The 20,398-nt window shown below is 46.6% G+C and overlaps 1 protein-coding gene across 4 annotated transcripts in view; it reads left to right on the top strand.

Moving 5' to 3' along the window:
* Positions 1-20,398, top strand: part of grin2ba (glutamate receptor, ionotropic, N-methyl D-aspartate 2B, genome duplicate a) — a 112,765-nt gene that overhangs the window by 9,074 nt on the left and 83,293 nt on the right. For all 4 annotated transcript variants that reach the window (XM_068719182.1, XM_068719179.1, XM_068719183.1 and 1 more), the window contains one exon: positions 20,207-20,398. This exon is cut by the window's right edge and continues 474 nt beyond it. In XM_068719182.1, the coding sequence (XP_068575283.1) occupies positions 20,207-20,398 (192 nt within the window). The remainder of the gene's footprint in view (positions 1-20,206) is intronic.

Below are 20,398 nucleotides of genomic sequence, written 5' to 3'. Positions count from 1 at the left end.
TTCCTCTGCGGATTAGGTCAGTAAGCTTGTGTGCTTATTTTGGGAGAATATTCATAACTGACATCATTCTTCCTTTCATGCTTTTTTTTTTTTTTTTTTACAAAAGGGTGTGGAAAGAGGAAGTTTATTAATTTTTTCTCCTGCTACTGTGTATTTTCTAAATTGGAGCAAATTGAAGAGCCGGTGAGTTAGGAGGCTTTTGATGAAGAAAAGGACAAGAGAAAAAAAAAAAGCAACGAGGAGAGGAAGAGAAGAGGTCTTTGTTTCTGGGGAGGTGGAGGAGAGGATCGAGAGCTGTGGGTTTTTCTCAGGGAGACAGTGACTTCTGATGGGCCCGTCTGTGCTGCTTGTCTGTTCTGTTTTGTCACCATATGCAAAAATGACACTGCGCTGTGTGGGCACATCTCATTAATTCAGTAACTCAGTCTTAGTCAAAGAAACTTTTTCGGGCACGGCTTCATTTCTCTTTGTAATGAATTCCAATCATATTGTTACACCTAGGCTTCACTGATGTTCAATTATCTCGCAATTGAATACGCTTGCAGGATGCAGCAGCAGGGGCGACGTCTGTGGTGGGTCATTTATCTCAGAGTTATCATTTCATATTCATTGAATTTAGACCGCAGGATCACGTGTTTCGTTCGACCTGGAAACACAGCTAGGATCCGCATGGTGGCATCGATCAGGTCGCAAAACAGCCGATCGATGCGGCTTCGCTCATCCTTGTCTCCAGCGGCGGAGCAGTAACATAAGTCACCTGGAAAACGGCCCACAGATCCAGTCGTTAGCTGAGCGCTGCACTTCCAGCGTTTGCTTTGGTGGCATCTGTTATCTTCTGGCACGTCCTCGGAGGCCGCTGGGAGGAGGCTACAGGTGCCGTCAGTGTTTGTGCTCCAGTTGTTGAAGTAGATCCAATTCTGAAACGGGGAATTTGATCCGCAACAATTTCTAATAACATTTCTGTTGTTGTTTTAGTCACCAGCCTCTCAATCTAACCCATGGATGTACACACTACTACCGCTGACTCACTTTGATACTGAAGGCGACTACGAATGTGATTACTCTCAGGCAGGTTCTGTAGTTATGAGGAGCTGCTTTTTTCTATGATTCCACTGAATCTAAAAATAGGTGTGTCATTTCTGTGTGTTCAGATTATGACCCCCAGAACAAGAGATGCTCGTTTAGATTTCTTTGTCTTTTTCTGACAGATAGCCGACCTTCGTTAACCAATCATTCATTATTAACCGACAGGATTAGTGCCTTGCATGAAGGGGAGTTATACATATACTATGTATACAAATATACATACATACATTTATGTATGTATATATAAATATGTATGTGTAAATATATATATATATACTTACTTGCCTTAAAGCCAGTACAGGTATTTGAGCAGCCGTCTGGAAAAGCAGCTCTGTGCTCGGCTTCAGCTGACTTGTTGTTTTCTGGCCTCACCTAGAGGTCGTGTTGTTGAAGCGAGTGAATGATTTGTTTCGGTGTGTGTGTGTGTGTGTGTGTGTGTGTTGTGTTGTGTGTGTGTTGTGTTGTGTGTATGCCACAGGTCAGCATCTTTTACGCAGCCACGATCGACAGGAAACACTTGTGCTCGTGCCGAGAGGACTAACAGTGCAGAGCGTCTTTGAGGTATCGCTGAGCGGGAGGACGATTGCAGCCGTTTGATTCTTCATTTGTATACTGCAGCAGTACGGCCTGCGAGACGGTGAAATCCATAACACTGGGTCTCGGAACAAAACAGAAAAACTTTGATTCACTCTAGAAACTTGCACAGAGTTATGTAAAACCTATCATTCAGTCCGTGCCACAACCGAATAACACAATTTCACAACTTACAGCAACTTGGCGTTGTCGCCATTGATTTCAGGGCAACTCCTCTGATCCAGCTTTGATTTGCAATAATAACACCTGTGTCATAGTACGTGATTAATGTTACACTTACAGAATTTGATCAATGTCTTGTTGTGCAGAAGGTGCAACTAAGTAATGCTGTTTTAAACTTATTTTTCTTCATCTCTGCTCCCTAAACTCCGTTTTTCTTTTGCCATTATGAAAGCTGTGCCGGACAATAAATCAGTCTATACCAGAGAAGGGATTACTTTCTCTTGATACCCCCCCCCCCCTGCTATGAGATTGGATGGCAGTACATCTTCAGCAGAGCCAAGCGCGCGCTTGAACACAAAAGAACCTCTAAAAGCCCCGTTTGTGATGAAATGATCAAGTAGGGCAGTGACCTAGACCTAGTCCTTGAGTGCACTCTCATCAGGATGCTTCACCGAGACGCCTCTGCCGCTGCTCGAGATGTCATAACTAATGCTCACCTTGCTTCAGTCGCCTCAGCAATGCAAAAAAAAAAAAGCGTGCTCCACAGCCGCCTCGCAGGCTCTCAGCCTCGGTCCCTCCCAAAGCCTCCTGCAGCCTTTAGCCGTGGCTCTGTTTGCCAGCAGATAATATATAAAGTTATAGAATGCGTTGTGTGAAGGGGAAATGCCCTGAGCAGAAGAACTCCCAATAGGGAGCTAATGCCTCTCTGAGGGACCTCCTCCACATGCTGTCAAAATCTGTGATATGTGGCAACCAGGCTGCAGAAAGAGAGGGAAACGGAGAAAGAGAGGGAACACGGAGAAAGAGAGGGAAACAGAGAAAGAGAGGGAAACAGAGTAAGAGAGGACAGAGAAAGAGAGGGAAACAGAGAAAGAGAGGGGAAACGGAGAAAGAGAGGGAACACGGAGAAAGAGAGGGAAACAGAGAAAGAGAGGGAAACGGAGAAAGAGAGGACAGAGAAAGAGAGGGAAACGGAGAAAGAGAGGGGAAACGGAGAAAGAGAGGGAAAATGGAGAAAGAGAGGGAAACAGAGAAAGAGAGGGAAACAGAGAAAGAGAGGGAAACAGAGAAAGAGAGGGAAACAGAGTAAGAGAGGACAGAGAAAGAGAGGGAAACAGAGAAAGAGAGGGGAAACGGAGAAAGAGAGGGAACACGGAGAAAGAGAGGGAAACAGAGAAAGAGAGGGAAACGGAGAAAGAGAGGACAGAGAAAGAGAGGGAAACAGAGAAAGAGAGGGGAAACGGAGAAAGAGAGGGAAAACGGAGAAAGAGAGGGAAACGGAGAAAGAGAGGGAAAATGGAGAAAGAGAGGGAAACGGAGAAAGAGAGGGAAACGGAGAAAGAGAGGGGAAACGGAGAAAGAGAGGGAAATGGAGAAAGAGAGGGAAATGGAGAAAGAGAGGGGAAACGGAGAAAGAGAGGGAAATGGAGAAAGAGAGGGGAAACGGAGAAAGAGAGGGAAACGGAGAAAGAGAGGGAAAATGGAGAAAGAGGGAAACGGAGAAAGAGAGGGGAAACGGAGAAAGAGAGGGAAAACGGAGAAAGAGAGGGAAACAGAGAAAGAGGGGGATGGAGAAGGGAAAGAGTATAGTTCGTATGTGGCAATCCATCTCACGGGGAGATGCTGTGATACTTCCAACGAGGCAGACACACAAAAGGAGGCGAGAGGAGATGGCGGTGTGAGCTTTTGTGAGAGGGCACTAACATAATAGGTTCGTCAAAGTCTGACTGATTAAACTCTGAGCACCTGAAGACGATGCAGCCGTTAGACCTCTTCTGTGTGTTCAGTCGATTGTTCCCGTTTGCATCTCGCATCGATTCCTGAAAGCCAAGAACCAGAGTTTGAGAATTATTGAAAACGCTGTAAAGTTCTCCGACTGTTCAATTGTGAAAAAAAATTGTGAGAGACTCCGTACTCACGGACACGTCGGGGATCAATTTCCACACACTTGTGTTTAAGTGACGGATGAAAATGCTGGAAAAAAACCCAACAAACAATCGATTAGTATTGCACCGCGTCGATTGTTTTTCTTAACATCTCAGTCGTCACCGGTGGGATTTGGATAAAACTTGGGGCAGAGATACCGCTCAATCGCATCACCCACAATGCATCTGAAAAACGGCTTGTTGCATTACGCAGCCACATTTCTAAAAAGAAAAACACTTCAAAAGAAACCCTGATTGTACCAAGTAGTGGTGCTACACTGATATATACATATTATATATAATATACGTTCCAAATAAGGATATGGGACTGTATGATTTCTGCCAACAACATCTGTATTGTTGCCTTGTTTTGATGAGTATTTTCCGTATTTCAGACGCTCCTTTTAAAAGGTGCTAAATCCTTGTTTCTGCAGCGCTGTCAGAGGCGTGCTCTTTGGGGTAGTGTACACAAACGGGAATACAAGGGGATCAGAGTGCATGCTTGTTTCTAATACAGTCGGTGCGTCATGACAACGGCGTGCCAAATTAATTTACCATGAGGGGGGAGATGGGTTGTTTGGTGGGTGAGGCGATCGGGGAAAGACGAGAACAGAGAGAGCAATAACACGGGTGTGAGAGAGGGTACCAGAGTACGTTTGGGGGTCTGTGTGTGTGTGTGTGTGTGTGTATGTGTGTGTGTGTGTGTGTGTGGGTGCTGGTGATGGGGCGGGGTGTAAACAACACCAGCGCTTGAGGAGGACTGGGTGTTAAATTAAGTCTCAGTCCAAGAATGTGCCACCTCGAAAGATAAGACAATTAGAACACGCTCACACAGCCAGACCCTGATGGCACCCTCATTAAGGGTGTGTGTGTGTGTGTGTGTGTGTGTGTGTGTGTGTGTGTGTGTGTGTGAGAGAGTGAGAGAGTGAGGGGGAGAGATTGTCAGTGAGTACTTTAAAATTGATACTGATGATCAATGACTTACTAGACTCGCCAATGCCCTGAAACCAAGTGTATTTGATCAAACCAGCTTTTTTTTAATAATGAATCCACATAAAAAAACCATACAGCTTTTATTTCCTCATTGGACAGAGATAACAAACAATAACAGACCTAAGAGAGACCTGGAAAACGTTGCAAATACATTACATGCAGGTCGGCCCCCGGGTCACCGAGATGCTCCATCAAACATATACTTAATAATATAATAACAGCCAGTGGAGGAAGGAGAGGCAATCAGTCCTAAAATGTCCCAGACTAGCGGGTCTATAGGACGTCCACGGCCCGTGTTAATTCTCTGGACTGAGCACTCAACAGAACACTCGAGCTGTTTCGGGACATTAAGCTCTCACGCGTTGTAATTGTAACTATAAATCCTTCAAAGGGTTTCTCTTAGCTGCACAGCTAGTGGCTCACTTCTGATCGTGATGTGGAGAGCGGAGGACGATGATTGACAAGTCTCATCCTCCAACTGCGTATGGAGGAAGATACGTAGGCAAGCGCCCGAGGCAACAAATATATGTGGCCGTAATGAATAGCTCGAAAAAAACCCCCAACATGCAACAACCACATCCGCATTTTCACAGTAAAAAACAAACAGATACGGCCACTTATTGAACAGCAGCTGGAAAGTCTCACATTTGAGCCGATGTTCAAATAGGGGGGGGGGGGCAATCGCTCTGGCAAAGGGCGAGCTCTGTTTTGACACCAGCATGGTAATAAATTTCATTTTAAGTCCACCGGAATTATATTATCTGTCACGGCAAAATTGCCCCCTGACATTATCTGTAACTGCTGCCCAAAGTGTCTGATATCTATTATGAAGCAGGGAAACCCTCAGGGAGACATAAGATACTGTCTCCTCAGTTGCACCGCGCGGCGTTCTCATCTACGCATTCTCCAGCCTGTGTGTGTGTGTGTGTGTGTGTGTGTGTGTGTGTGTGTGTGTGTGTGTGTGTGTGTGCTGTAATGGTAAACGAGTGATAAAAGGGAAAGGCAACATGCGTTTAGCAGTGTGTGCATGTGTGTGATACGTGTTCACTACACACTGCTGACGGTGTGGTGTAGATACATAATGGCCTTATGATAACCTTTTGTTATTGTGCAGCATGCTGACAGTGGAAGGATTCACTTTAAAAAAAACCAAAAAAAAAACGATAAATGAATAAAGATTTTATCACAGAAGAAAAAAAAAAGAAAGATATTATAGGACACCCCTGCCCTGTTTTCCCATGACTTTCTCCAAGCGTGTGTCTTTAGTGTTAACTCGGGAGTGTAAATTGACGAGGCGGCATGGATGCGCTCAAACGATGAATGTAGAGCGACGGTGTCTGCATGTTCATTACTTAACACCGAGGCCTTGTGTGCCTTCTACATAAATGGATTACTTCATAGTATGTGTGCGCATCATTCAAATTGATGCAGCCCTCTCCCGTGTGCTTGTTGCACGTGTGTGTGTGAGAGTACGAGAGGTGAAGGGTCAATGTGTGTGTGTGTGTGTGTGTGTGTGTGTGTGTGTGTGTGTGTGTGTGTGTGTGTACTGTCACTGTGGTTTCTGTCGTGATTGCGAGAGCCCAGGCCTTAAAAAAATCAATCATCGAGAGTGACAAAGAATAGGAGAGCACAGAAGGAAGCAAAAACACACACACACACACACACACACACACACACACACACACACACACACACACACACACACACACACACACACACACACACACACGCAGAGCAAATTCCTAGAACACTGCAGTGAGCCATTGAAATTAAACGCAGGCATGAAGAAAGTCGAGACACAATGTGCTTTTCTGTTTTCACTTTAATGCAGAATGAGCTCTTACTTTTCACTTATCTCACTCCTGTAGTCACTCTTTTGCTCTCTCTCTCTCCTTGTTCTCTCTCTCTCTTTATTTGTTTTCTCTCTCTCTCTCTCTCTCTCTTTCCTAGTTCTCTCTCTCTCTCTTCTTGTTCGCTCCCTCTCTCTCTCTCTCTCTCTCTTTCCTTGTTCTCTCTCTCTCTCTCTCTCTCTCTCGTTCTCTCTCTCTCTCGCTTTCCTTGTTCTCTCTCTCTCTCTCTCTCTCTCTCTTTCCTAGTTCTCTCTCTCTCTCTTCTTGTTCGCTCCCTCTCTCTCTCTCTCTCTCTTTCCTTGTTCTCTCTCTCTCTCGCTCTCTCTCTCTCTCTCTCGTTCTCTCTCTCTCTCTCTTTCCTTGTTCTCTCTCTCTCTCTCTCTCTGTCTCTCTCTCTCTCTTCCCTTGTTCTCTCTCTCTCTTTCCTTGTTCTCTCTCTCTCTTTCCTTGTTCTCTCTCTCTCTCTCTCTCTCTCTCTCTCTCTCTCTTCCCTTGTTCTCTCTCTCTCTTTCCTTGTTCTCTCTCTCTCTCTGTCCTTCTTTGCTGTCATGCTCTCCCTGCATTTATCTCCCCTCTCTCACAAACAGTTTTTTAATTAAAATCTCTCTGTATCAAGTGATTCTGTTACGGCGGTGATTTAAATGGTGGGGCTGACATAAACGTAACATTACTGTCAGACCAAAGCAAATTCCATCAGCCATGGCTAAAATTGCTGCGCTGGCCATTTTCCAAAAGGCTTTTTTATTCCAGAGCCAATATCTATACCAGCACCCATCTATCTTCTTTTTTTCATTGATATTCCTCTATGCTATCTTTATTTTTTTTGATTTTCAGTATACCAGTTCAGAGGCATCCATCATGAAGTGTTGCTGCTCACGTACTGTACATGCAGACTGGGCCGATACTGGATGTTTGAGGCCGATGCAGACATTGATAGGTGAAAGCAGGGGTGATACGCGTAGTATCAAAAAATACTCAAAAAGCCTGTTTTTATCTGGAATATTGAAGTCGTAAACCACGGATACCGACAGTGATACCTGGGCTTTTAATTGCGGCCGAGATCAGATTTAACAAGTTATTAACTAACTTAATGATGGTGTCCTAAACCAGATCGTCCCGAACCAGCTGCGTCGGTATCGGACCACTTTCCAACATCCGGATCGTATCGCTGCGTCTCTATTTAAACGGCCCACACGTTGAGCCTGAAGTCCACCTGTGTAATCGTCCACGTCGATGTATGGGTTGGTCTTGAGCGCAGACAGACGGACACTTATGCTTGTCACGCACACACCCTCCGACACACTCGAGTTACACGCCCACAGCGTCAACCACCTTGCTGTGAGAAACGAGACACTTCCCCTCCTCATGAGTGTCAGCGTCCGTCCCCCCCGCGCCTCCTCCTCCTCCTCCTCCGCCGGTGGACTCACTCTCTCTGGTGGATGGGAGCCTGTGGTCGGGTCTCCATAAATCAAGATGTTACCACCGGCGCCATGAGGCTACTTTTTAATTAAAACTGTGAATCAGTCGGCCCTGATTATGAATTGTACTCTGCCGCCACTGAATAAAATATACAGGGCGCGCTTCTCCTCGCCCCTCTTGACTCCTCCTCTCTCCGTCTTCCTCGCTCTTGTTGCTCGCTGCTCGGTTTTCCGGACAGAAATCCAGAATGTCCGCGGCCACGCACGCAGCGAACTGAAGGCGGACTTTGCTGGTAAATAGTTGAGGAGCTTAGCGGTTGCATAAATGTAATAACTCAATATGGAGGGACCCGGCGCCGCTGGGGTCAACACCATTATATCACACAAAACAGCCAGGAGGGACCGAAACACAAAGCTACTGGGCCAGTGGGCCCTGTTTACCACACACTACCACTCCTTTGATTATGTCACATCAAGTGGAATATGTTGTTGTCGGGTTAGGATGATCCTGAGAGGGCCGGCAGCGTTACGATGGTAACGAGAGAAAGCTTTTGTCCCCTGGTCATATTGGATGCGCATGAGATGAACGGTGAAGATGGCTCCTGTTTTTCATAAGGATCCTAAGGAACCTGCAGCAGGAGAGGGAGCAGCTCTGACAACGGCGGCGCTGTACTGTCAAATAGGAATAAATACAACCACAACTCTATGAATATATTTATGCGCAAAACAGTGAGTCTTAAAAGAGTCCTCTCAGGAGTACCACCAGGTTGAAGCTTAACAGCATGTCTCCTTCAAGGGGCCCCCGTTGCTAATTCATGACCTCTGCGCGTCTCGCAAGCACAACCGACACCGTCCCAGGATCTCACGGGGACGAGCCAGGCCTCGGATTAGCCGTCGGGCCGCCGCGTCTGCTTCCCTTATACGTTACATCAGCAGGCGAGGAAGGAAGGACTAACTGGAATTCAATCTCACAGCTTTGCACAAACAAACTCATGAATGATAATGGGCCGCTAATTGAAGGTACTGGAGCGGTTCCCTCCGCTGACTGCGTCGCCGCAAATGGAGTCCTCCGGGTAGTCAGATCTCCTGACCTGAGCTGGAGTCAGATCATCTTTTACATGTGCTCCCCGTAGTCAGTGCCACCATTGGGTTATATACTGTGTGTGTATATATATATATATATATATATATATATATATATGCAGCCATGAATATTTATGAGGCAACTGTTTGCACATCACTGAACTGTTTGAAAAGTTTTATTTATACGTCTGCATTTCAGATGCGAATGTTCTGATGGTTTTATTTGCTATCCGGTGTTATTGCGTTTCACTGTGCTTATTTAGATGTTGATTGTGTAAAAGGCTGTGGATCAATGTTAAAAAGATTACATTTTACAATAAAAAGAATCTCAGTGCATCTTCCAGGCATTTTCAACATGTATCTACCGCGTCTCCGCCTGTCTTTACGCCTCACCGTCGCTTCATCTCCATCGATGTTCTGTTCCGATTGTGTACTGAACTATATTTCACCGTCCACCAGCCTCTTCAAGCAGTGACGTGCTGTGAGGTCCGAGGCACTGACCCGACATAAGTCAGATTTATATGAACCCAATAGAGAAGTTTAAATCACCATTCAATTGGCAGCTTGCACATTGACTACTGGTTGTTTTTCATATCAGCATTATTTACACACACATAGGTAAAGTACATATTAGATTCCACCGGGAGCGTTTCAGAAGCGGAGCGTTTCAGAAGCGGAGCGTTTCAGAAGCGGAGCGTTTCAGAAGCGGAGCGCTAAACCCGACCCGTGGGCTCTCTCTCGCCCCCTTCAGTGAGGCAGAGGTACTGTTTGCCCCTTTGTGCTTTTTCACTGCGGTTTAATGTCAGATCAGCAACACTAAATACGTTCTACACATACGTGAAATACAGTAAATATTCTATGTAAAGAAAGGACATATAATAAAAGTGTCTACAGATATTACAGTGGTGACAAACAATGAGACAGCAAAAGGCACGCGCTCAACCCAGTTCGTGAGGGATTCACAGTCTGAGGTGAGGCTCAGCTGGTCGCTGCCTCACCTCACGTGTCTCTGTTTGAACAGGACATGCGCTAATTCAGCGATTTTGATTATAAAAATGCTTGAAATGCTTGGAATGATACAGAAATTACATTTATAGCACAGATCAGTAGAGAAATATGAATATTTATTTTATTTTAGCATTATTTGTTTTTTACTTGTCATGATGTCAGGTGAGGCTCTGCCCTGTCTTAAAGTGACGTGGCAGAAGGCCGGCACAGCGGGGAGCTGTGATGCGCGTCTTTAAAAGCAGCCGAGTGTCTGACCTGTAGAGGTTGTCCTTGAGCAAGACGTTGAATTACTACCAGCTGCAAGGTTGTCACTGCGCGGCTGACCACTGGCGCTGACCTTGTTATGGACAGGAGATAAAGAGATACTTCTTTTCAACAGATGCTTTGAAAAGCTGCTTTTATCCAGGGTTTTGGTGTATTATCAGCTCAAAGAGAACATGCAGGGTTTTTTTTTGTCAGTATGTCTACACTGTTATCGGATTAGAAGAGCTGTGTTGGCTTTGTGCAGACCAGTTGTACTCTGGTGCCACCCATGCTCAGGTGTTTTCACCTGTTCCTGTCTACTTCCGTCTCATTGGCCGCTGCCTGGCAAACCCGTCCGCCTGTCCGCGTCTGCGCGTGGTGCTGCCGTTATCCTCTCTCTCTTCAGGCTGAGCGTTGGGTGGGATTAAATCCGGGGGGGGGACATCCGTCGGAGAGACGCTCGTAGATGTCATTATCCCTGTGGGGAGCCTCATCATCATCATCCCGCAGCGGAGAGAGAGGCGCTTGGCACGCCAGCCCGGGACGACTGCGAGAGAGAGAGAGAGAGAGAGAGAGAGAGACAGCCGTGACAGCCTTACGTCTGCAAGAAAATTGTGATGATCATGCGAAAAAAAACAACACCCGAAAAACAAGCTGGAGATGCACGCGCAGCCTCTTTCTGAGTGTGCGTTATGGGCTCTCATAGTGAAAGTGTCAGCGTGACGAAATCCATCCTCCGGCAGCTTCTAATCATAGCAGGTCCCGTGCAAGAATACCTGGAATTAATTGAAATGTGTAAAATTAGCAACAGAATTGATAGCTGAAAATGAAAGTCATCAGTCAATATTCAGCCTGAGGGGAGAGGGAGGAGGTGGCTTTCCTACAGTGTGTTTGCAGAGGTGGTATGACTTAGAGGGGTCTGTCAGAGATTATGGGTGGGTGAGTTACGTAATGTTTCTTATTACTTTTGATGCACTAGAAATTAGAAGAGGGACAACACTTTAACTCGAAGTGAATTGAGAAAAAATGACGCTTTTAGTGTAAAAGTTCCTTAGAATTTATTCAGTTTTGCTGTATACACACATGCTCATTGTCCTCTTTGCAGGGCTAGGGATGTGTCTATTGTACTGGCAGATAAGGTACGGTAGCGGATTAGGCCATGTTCTTGCGCAAGCATATTTCAGGGCTTGGGTTTTGATGGATCCAAGCGTACCCATGAAATGTCGATTTCCACCCGAAAAAAGAGGCCGATTTTGAGCCTGCAGCCACTCTGTATTTCAATGTCTTCTTTCAAGCATCCACTCGAGATTATTTCCCTACCCCACAGTGGAGCGGTGTGGATACCTTGCTATTCAACCTTGTTGTTTCTAGTACACAAACACACTCGGTCCCACAAAGAAAAGCAAAAAAAAAAAAAAAGCAAACCACTTCCACACCTACTAATCCAAAAAGGCAGAATCCCGGTGCCAAAAATAACAGCTTGGAATGAGATGGATAGAGGAGGACAGATTATTGCGGCTCTAATCTGTGAAAAGCTGACAATAAAACACATTTAAAGTGATTACAGCGCTGTTATTGGCATGAGGGTCACTCAATGCGCCGTGCTCGTCCCGTCCCTAGCTTTACCTCTCGGCAGACAATGGAGTCTGCTGCATAACGCCACGCGTACCAACACTCCCGGTAAAGGTCTTTTGCAATGACACATGGAGCGGAGCACTAATGCTGATGCAAGGCAGATGAGGAGAGGGAAGGCGAGTAGATGAGACGAGGCGGAAGGGAAGCAGGAGAGCACAAAGAGAAGTTAAGATGGAAGAGGAAAAGAACAGAGTGGAGAGAGAGAGAGGGGGGGGGGGGGGGGGGGGATTTTCGGAGCTGGAGCCACAAATCATGGAGAAGATTAAGCGTCTCCTCTGCGAGGCAGAGTAGGTGTAAATAGAAACGTGTCCCTGGGAGAGATCCTAGAGACCAAGTGCTTATCTCCCTGAATGTTGTCAAAACACATTTGGCAGTCTGAGGTGTGTGAGTGTCTTTGTGTCCATGGACTTGATATGCAAAAATAAAAAAAAAAAAGCTGATAGAAGACGGAAAGTGGTGCGCAACAAGCACACACACACACACACACACACACACACACACACACACACACACACACACACACACACACACCACCTGAGACTGGACGGAAACTGTATTTTCACTCCGCTGTGACCTCTGGCTTGATCGTGCATTATCGAAGTCTGACTTCCACAGCTGCAGGACCAGCGCTCCCTCAGACAGCTGCAGGCGGTTTAACCCGTCCAACAGCTGCCACCTCTCAGGAAACGACGAAAAAACGCTTCACATTGGGACTGCGTCTGCCCGGCAAATGAGCCCAGTGGGACAGGAGGTGTGTGTGTGTGTGTGTGTGTGTGTGTGTGTGGGGGGGGGGGGGGGCCTTACTCTCCCCCGGTAAACTGTGATGTCTCTTATGGGAGCTCGCCAGGCGGCTCCGTGGCCCCGGACACTGCCAGGAGCTGGGAGCTGCTTTGGGCAGCGGGTCCGTGCGGCGTTGTGGTTATACAGTTGGGTGCAGAAAGATGGGACACCCAGTGTTGACCCACAACCTCCAGCATCCGTCCTTGTTGATTTGGGCCTTTGGTTTAGCGTTGACATGTGTGTGTGTGTGTGTGTGTGTGTGTGTGTGTGTGTGTGTGTGTGTGTCCTCCAGCTTCTTGTCCACAGTCACACAGAACCTTTGGCTGGAGGCCGGCTGGGATTTTATGATCCTCCATAATTTTATGAATTCATTAAGGATGGACACTTTGCGCCGTATGTTAATTGGGCAAAGCAGCACAATTTGTCTGAGGGCTTACCGTTACCATCCGGACTGTTAACACTTGGGCTTTGTGCCAAAGAGTATGGATCAAATTCAGCCTGTCATATTAAGTCCATTCCTAACCAATTTCTTGTAAATTTTAGGAATTATGACGCATTTAATATTGTTTTTTATAAATGCACTCGCTGCCTGCACCTGGCCTCTGGTCTCTTGGCATCTTCCTGCACTTAATGAAAAGCATTCACCTTCATTAATCTTTGCTCGCTATTTTATAACATCGAAGCCTACGGCACACACGCATAACTACTAATTTAGTGCAACTGCATCATTTGAATAAATACAGGTATTAAAGTTGACCACGAAGTTTTGCTTAGACCGTGACACCGTATTGAAAGTCACACATATAACATACTGCATATCGCATATCCGCGTCACTGAAGTGTGTCGTGTGCAGTTTCCGTAGTGTTTACCAGTGCAGACGCTGTTCTGTGCCTCGTCACCGCCTGACATTTTGGGACTCAAATAAACATTCTCATGGCATCATTTTAAGCAAATCCCTGCATAATACTGCTCTTTAATATACATTTATACATATCTAAGTACATCCTTGTACAATTTGTAGAAATATAACATTCAAACTGATATCAAAAATAAACTAGTGCACATATATGCATGAATATAAAGAGGGAAATAATTCTAGATCAATAGTTTGTTCCAGATGATGCCCGGAGCGCATTTCGTTCTTCTGCCAGGCTGAATTGGAAAACCAATATAGACCTGTGGATAGTATCGACGAGTGTTTGAGCAGGACTCTCTCACCAGGGCCGCAGCAGCTGCAGAGGAAGGCGGACAAGAGTTTCAACTCTTAACATCACGCACATCTTGTCAAGGACAAAGTGGCTTCAACGTGACGCGGCGTAACGCGTCACGTTGAAGAAGTGGATGCTATACGGACGGGCAGAGGAGCCATAGAGCTGCAACACACACACACACACACACACACACACACTGGACTTATAAATAAAGTGGGAAAAGTGTGCAGAGGCGTAATCATAGACCTTATGCACAGAAAGTGACTGTGCCCCCCCCCCCGCTGCTTTCCTCCCGCCATAATTATTCCTTATATAACAACGATGTGCGTGTCTGATCTACAGCTCACAGTCCACATATTCATTCTCTGAATATGAATTAAATTACATGACAAAAAGAGAAATAAGCCAACAAACAGTCTTGAAGGCAACAACACAGTGTTTCAGTTGAAGCCCTGTGTGGTCTGCCCCCACCCCCATCACGGTGCCACAGGTTGTGTGTGTGATCGTCTCGCTGCTGTGCGGCTAAAGAGGTTGTCCAGGTAACGAAGGTTGTCCAGGTAACGTTTTCTTTCATCGCCTGTCAGCACTCGTTCTGGGTCAGGCCGAGGTGCCTCCAGAGGGTTTAGCCCTCGAAAACACCAAAGAAACACGCAACGCGGCGCCAAACAAGTCACCAACCTCAGAGTACATCCGTCACAAACACTATTTAGAGTCTTCCTCCCTGCAGAGCGCTGAAAGACGCACATTAGAAGTTCTATCCTCCTCATCTGTTCATTTCTAACAGTGGAGTGACGAACTAGCGCTGACAATAGCACTAGACTTGTAAGTAGCCTCGAGTGACGTAGCGGGCCATTTTTCAGACTCACTTGTTCCGCCGCTGCTGCTTGATACGTGACACGACGCTCTCATTTCAATTAAAAGGAGAAATGAAGCCACGGCAGCACGCCCGACTTGGCGGCTGAGATAATGTACTTGCACTGCAGACTGTTTGAAGTCATCCAGAGAGACAAAGAGAGGTTGTCTCTCCGTGCCATCTTCCTCCGTCCTCTTAAATATCAAACCGGGCAATAAATGTGAAAAATTGCCAGTGGCTTTTTTTGTCCTCCGGTTTTCATGCAAATAACACCATCGACCAACCTGACACTTACCACATAATGAGAAGAGGGCGACGGGAGAGTGCGAGCGCAAGGGAGCGATAAGTGGGAGAATTGAGAGGAAGCATTGTTCGAAGAGACAAAATGATAAAACGGAGGCAGAAAGAGATAAATAGCGCAAAAAAAAAAAATGAAAGGAAGAGGGGGAATCTGGGAGGAAGAGAGCGACAGGCGCTTCAGCGTCCCCATCTTTTCTGGAAATAGACACCATCGGGCCGGCGGATTGGTCCCGGAGCATCGGCGAGCATGTGATTGCGAAGCCCGGCCGGTCTGCTTGGGTGTGGGGGCTGGTGAAGTGGCTCCTTCAGAACATCATGTACAGACAGAGGTCCAAACACATAATCACACACTCACACGCCACCTTCCACCTCCACAGCAGGCTGCAGAGACGGGCTGCATGAATATTTATCGGAGCGCTTCGTGATGAGTTCACACATCCGGCCGGCTTTTTTTTTTGGTCATAATCTCGCGCGTCGAATGTTCGCCAGTGAAACTCCAGCATCCAGCCGACTCCTCCAGCCATCAGCGTATGGGGCGCGGTGACCCCGAGGTCTGGCCTCTGGGTCACATCCTTTGGGGGAGGGGGGCGGGTTCCTTCTCAAAATGCTACCACCGGCTGACATCTTTTTTTTTTTATATTGCCAGGTTCTGTTCACCATCGGAATCAATTTCAAATCAAAGACGTCTCCCGCCAAAAGATTAGCGCCAAGGTTATATTTTGCTGCTGGCTTTCATAGGAACAAAAAACCCCCATAAATGTCACTTCTAAAAATGCATTAGGGAGAGCAAGCCACTGCTAGCGCTGTTCACAACCTTTCAAACCGAATTCATCAACTGCACACACACACACACACACACACACACACACACACACACACACACACACACACATTTCTGCTGCCCACAAGCGCACAAACTCTTCTCGGCATAAATGCTTCCTGTCCTGTGTGGATTTATTGCTGTGAGAGCAGAATATGTTGCGAGTGCTGTTCACTCACGTACGTTAAATACAAAACTTGAACAATGCGGTGCCTGTTTGTTCACCTGTGTTACATATTTGGATTGACTGGAAAGCCAATTTTCCTGATTATGTGTGTGTGTGTGTGTGTGTGTGTGTGTGTGTATGTGTGTGTGTGTGCAGCTAGTGTTCATTCCATACAGGCCCACTTCATGACCTGCCCTCTTAATAGCTGGTCTACATTTGACACATGCAGAGATCCGCTGTGGACTCCCCGCTAGTTTTAATTGTATGATTTATAGCTGACAAAAAAAAAAATCTGAGAGAGGGGAGCCAATTACAGAGCCGTAATATCTGCGTCATGCCTCATATCCCCTGCTCCATCAACCTTCCACTACAGCAGTATGAGCCATGTTAGCCTTGACGTTCATTAATGACTATTACTCCGTTTATTGTCCATTCGGGGCCCACTTAGTACCTGGTTTTGTTTGTTTGGTTGGGGTGGGTAACTACCTGAAACACTGTGTTCTTACCTAATTGGCCGACGCCTTGTTGCATCAGTACAGCGGCAGAGGCAGAAGCAATCGAAGCCAGGCGACGCGAGTACAAAGCGACTCTCCTTAATCCCGCTGAATTTGAGAGAATGTTTTCTGCATTTGAATGTAAACCACAGGGTTTGTTTGTTTAGCATGAACAACTGGCAACGAGAAATGAAAGGCTGCAACTAACAACTTTTCGATCAATCTGCTACCTTTAGTCTAAATTGATGAATTGTTTGTTGTATGAAATGTCAGTGTATGGCAACGAATTCCCATCACAGGTGCCCAGAGCCCATGGCAACGTCTTAAAGGCCCCGAAATCAACATTTTCTCAATCATTTTACAATGAGTGATGACGTCCGACGTGAACACACAGATTGTTACCACAGTTACAACACTTTTTTTTTTTTTTTTTTTTTTTATAAATGAGAGATGTCTGTACTGGTGTTTGATATCTCAGCTGCTCTTCTCACTGCTTTATTAAGGTGGGAAGGGCTCAGTTCCAGAACGATGATGTACGTACTTTCATGCGCCAGTCACGATTTAGCAATATTTGAATCTGATGACAACTGGTGGGTTGCTTTGCTGTTGTTGCCAGACCACTGAGTGAGAGAGAGAATTAGAAAACAGTCCAAATCCCAAAGATTCTCAGGTTACTGTCAGAAAGGTGTAAGAAAACCAGAAAAAAATTACATTTGAAAAGCTGGAACCAGTGAATTTTGCCATTTTGCCAAAAACAAATTAGTAATGATTAATCAATCATCAAATAGTTGATTCCGTTTTACTATTGATCAACTAATCTACGCATGAGAGCCTTGTAATTCTTTAGTATCTTGACAACGCAAATGTGATCAAATGTCTTGTTTGATGTTACATAAATCAGAATTACAGGAGTTTGTTTGTGAGGCTACAAGATCAACAAAGTGCTGACAAACTTATATTTTTATTCTAATCAGGATTTTTATTGTTTCCTTCAAAGACATACAAAAATAACTACATAACTAATTAAAGACTAAAAACAGCAGGTACATATAAATAGGAGGGGCAAATAAAATATAAAATTGTAACAGCTATGATAAAAAAATAAAAATACATCAAAAGACACACACACACACACACACACACACACACACACACACACACACACACACACACTTAAGCAAAGCTAAATCAATGGAAAAAGTAGGAAAGTGTGTGTGTGTGTGTGGGGGGGGGGGTTTGGACCTCGGGGTTGTTGGGCTGGTAGAGGCGATCTGTGGTCCACCCATGTGTAACTGATATGGCTGCTGTGTGCGCTGGTGTGGCAAATAGAGCAAATGGTGGGTGAGACGTGCCGGCTGGCTGACGGGGAAACGGGGTCATTTAGTGTCATAACCTCGCTCGTGCGATCTACAGTCTGACACGCGCCTTTTTGTGTTTCTTTATGAGACGTGCTCTGACTCACTATGGGACTTTTTAATGGCCTCGTCTCTCTGAATGATCAGTGGAGGCGTCGGACTGTGTGTGTGTGTGTGTGTGTGTGTTGGGGAGAGGGAGATGGCGGGTTGTGTGTGAGTATGCATGGAACGGAGTGTATTGTGTGTGTGTGTGTGTGTGTGTGTGTGTGTTCACGTGTACAAAGTGTCGGAGGTCTCTGTGCTAACCTGTGCGTGAGAGGACTGGCTGTGTGAAGTGAACCCTCTTTAAGGATGCACAGCAGAGCGCCGGACTACATCACAGCATCTACACGATCAACGCTTATTGCACAAAACAACGCCGGCGTGTGTATCTCCGTATCCATCAACTCTGTACGTGTGCGCATGTAGGCCTATTTTAATTGTTGCCATGGAAACAGAGTGCTGCCAGAGAAGTCCAGATTCAAAGAGGGCATCTGTCTCTCTCTCTCTCTCTCTCTCTCTCTCTCTCTCTCTCTCTCTCTCTCTCTCTCTTTCCGCCTTTTCTCATCTGTCCTGGCGTCTCACCAAGGTCCTCCTTAGTTTACACTCTCTGTCTCTCTCTCTCTCTGGTTTCCTCCCACTCCCTCCTTCCCTCTCTGTCTCGTTGTGCCTCTTATCATCCCTCCCACCTCTCCATCCTTCCTGCAGAGTGGTGTGCAATTGACTATTAACACAGGGACCTGTAATTAGAGCTGACGAACCTCCAGCAATTAGTTTTTCCCTAAAGAAGTTGTTCTGTCATCTCTGCACGCGCGTCCCTTTATCCCTCTCTCCATCTCCTTTCTCGCTTCTTTCTCCCTCTCTGTCATTTCCTGTCTTACTAGCTGTCAGCTTGGCGGGGCGGTTATTGTTTTGGTGTTTTTTTGTTCTTCTTTGTACCTTCCATCTGCCTTGTTAAAGACGTGCACACACAATACACCACTCAGAACAACTTTGTGAGCGACTACACCCCCCCAACGTCCCGGGCATCTCTGCCCACAATATTCCCACCGACTGTACACCTACACCGACTATATGCAGATAAAACCCGAGAGGACACAAGCCCTCCCACACACTCAGATGTAAACATACAAAGAACACACACACGTCTCTCTCTCGGAAAGTGTTTTTTTCCTCCTTTGTCTCCAGCTGCCGTTGTTAACCGTCCCACCTTGCTGCCGTCATCTCTTGGATCTCGCTAATTTCCCCTCTCCCTCTTTCATCGCCCCAAATGGCCCTTCCTCTCCTCTCCCTCTGCATCCCTGTTAATGAAAAGCTCTATAAATAAGCACGGGGAAGGGGGGGAGAGAGACGGATATGGTCAAGTAGAACGTGGGAGGGAGGTGGAAGGATGGAGGGACGGACGGCGAAGTGGCTGCGAGCGCTAAACTAGGCCAGCAGGGGTGAGGGAGGGAGGGAGGGAGGGAGGGAGGGAGGGTATCATATCACAGTGTTGGCCGATTTTCTTACGAGCGCCGCTGCTGTCAGTCACTTAATCAATTACTGCGTCCCGTCAAGTTTGTGTGCGTCTCGGCGTGTCACTCATCTTGCCCCGGACAGTCTGTCAGTCAGTGGAGTTTGGCGTGGAGCCGTCTTTTCGTCCTTCTGCCCTCTCTCTCTCTCTCTCTCTCTCTCTCTCTCGTTTGCCACTTGCTCCTCTCTTCCCTCCTTCCACGCCTCGCTCCTCTTTGCTGTCCTCCCTTGTCAAGACCCCAGCATCTCATCTGGAGGGAGGGTTTATATCCTCCATAATACATACCATAATGCTGCTTCATGACATTCCACATGAATTATTGATCGGCGTGAGATTATACGTAAACTGTACGCCACGGCAGCGTGTATCTGCGTGTGTGTGTTTATGCACTATTTATGCGTGTCAAGTGTGACCTCTTCTCTCATCCCTCTTAATGCGCTCTTCTCTCCCCTGAATGCCCCATTTCTGTGGACTGACATTGATATGCACTGATTCATATGATGCATGTAGCCTCTCGGCGATTCACTTTATTCGATCAATGTTGCATGGTGCTATGTTAACCTCTTTCTCCTTCTCTCCTTTTTTTCCCCTCCTTTTTTTCTTCTCCCTTGATCAAATCTCTGCCTACCCGTCTTTTCTCTCTATCTCCATCTCCTCCTCTTCCTCCATCTCTCCAGGTATTGCTCTCCCACTTCTCCACCATGCCTGTCTGCCGCGGCCCCTCTTCGCCTCGCGGCCAAGCAGGGGCCTCCTCCACCTCCTTCTCGGCCCCCTCGGTCGCCCAGGGGCAAGAGAGGCGGGTCCGACCCCTGCATCCACCCCCGCCTCCGTCGCTCCGCCGCCACACCGGCGCCTCTCACCGCCTCTCC

This window comes from Cebidichthys violaceus, unplaced genomic scaffold, assembly GCF_023349555.1.
Source record: "Cebidichthys violaceus isolate CVI_PGR_0920_01 unplaced genomic scaffold, fCebVio1.0.p SCAF_23, whole genome shotgun sequence".
NCBI classification, from domain to species: Eukaryota; Metazoa; Chordata; class Actinopteri; order Perciformes; family Stichaeidae; genus Cebidichthys; species Cebidichthys violaceus.
This window is presented reverse-complemented; position numbering and strand designations above follow the sequence as displayed.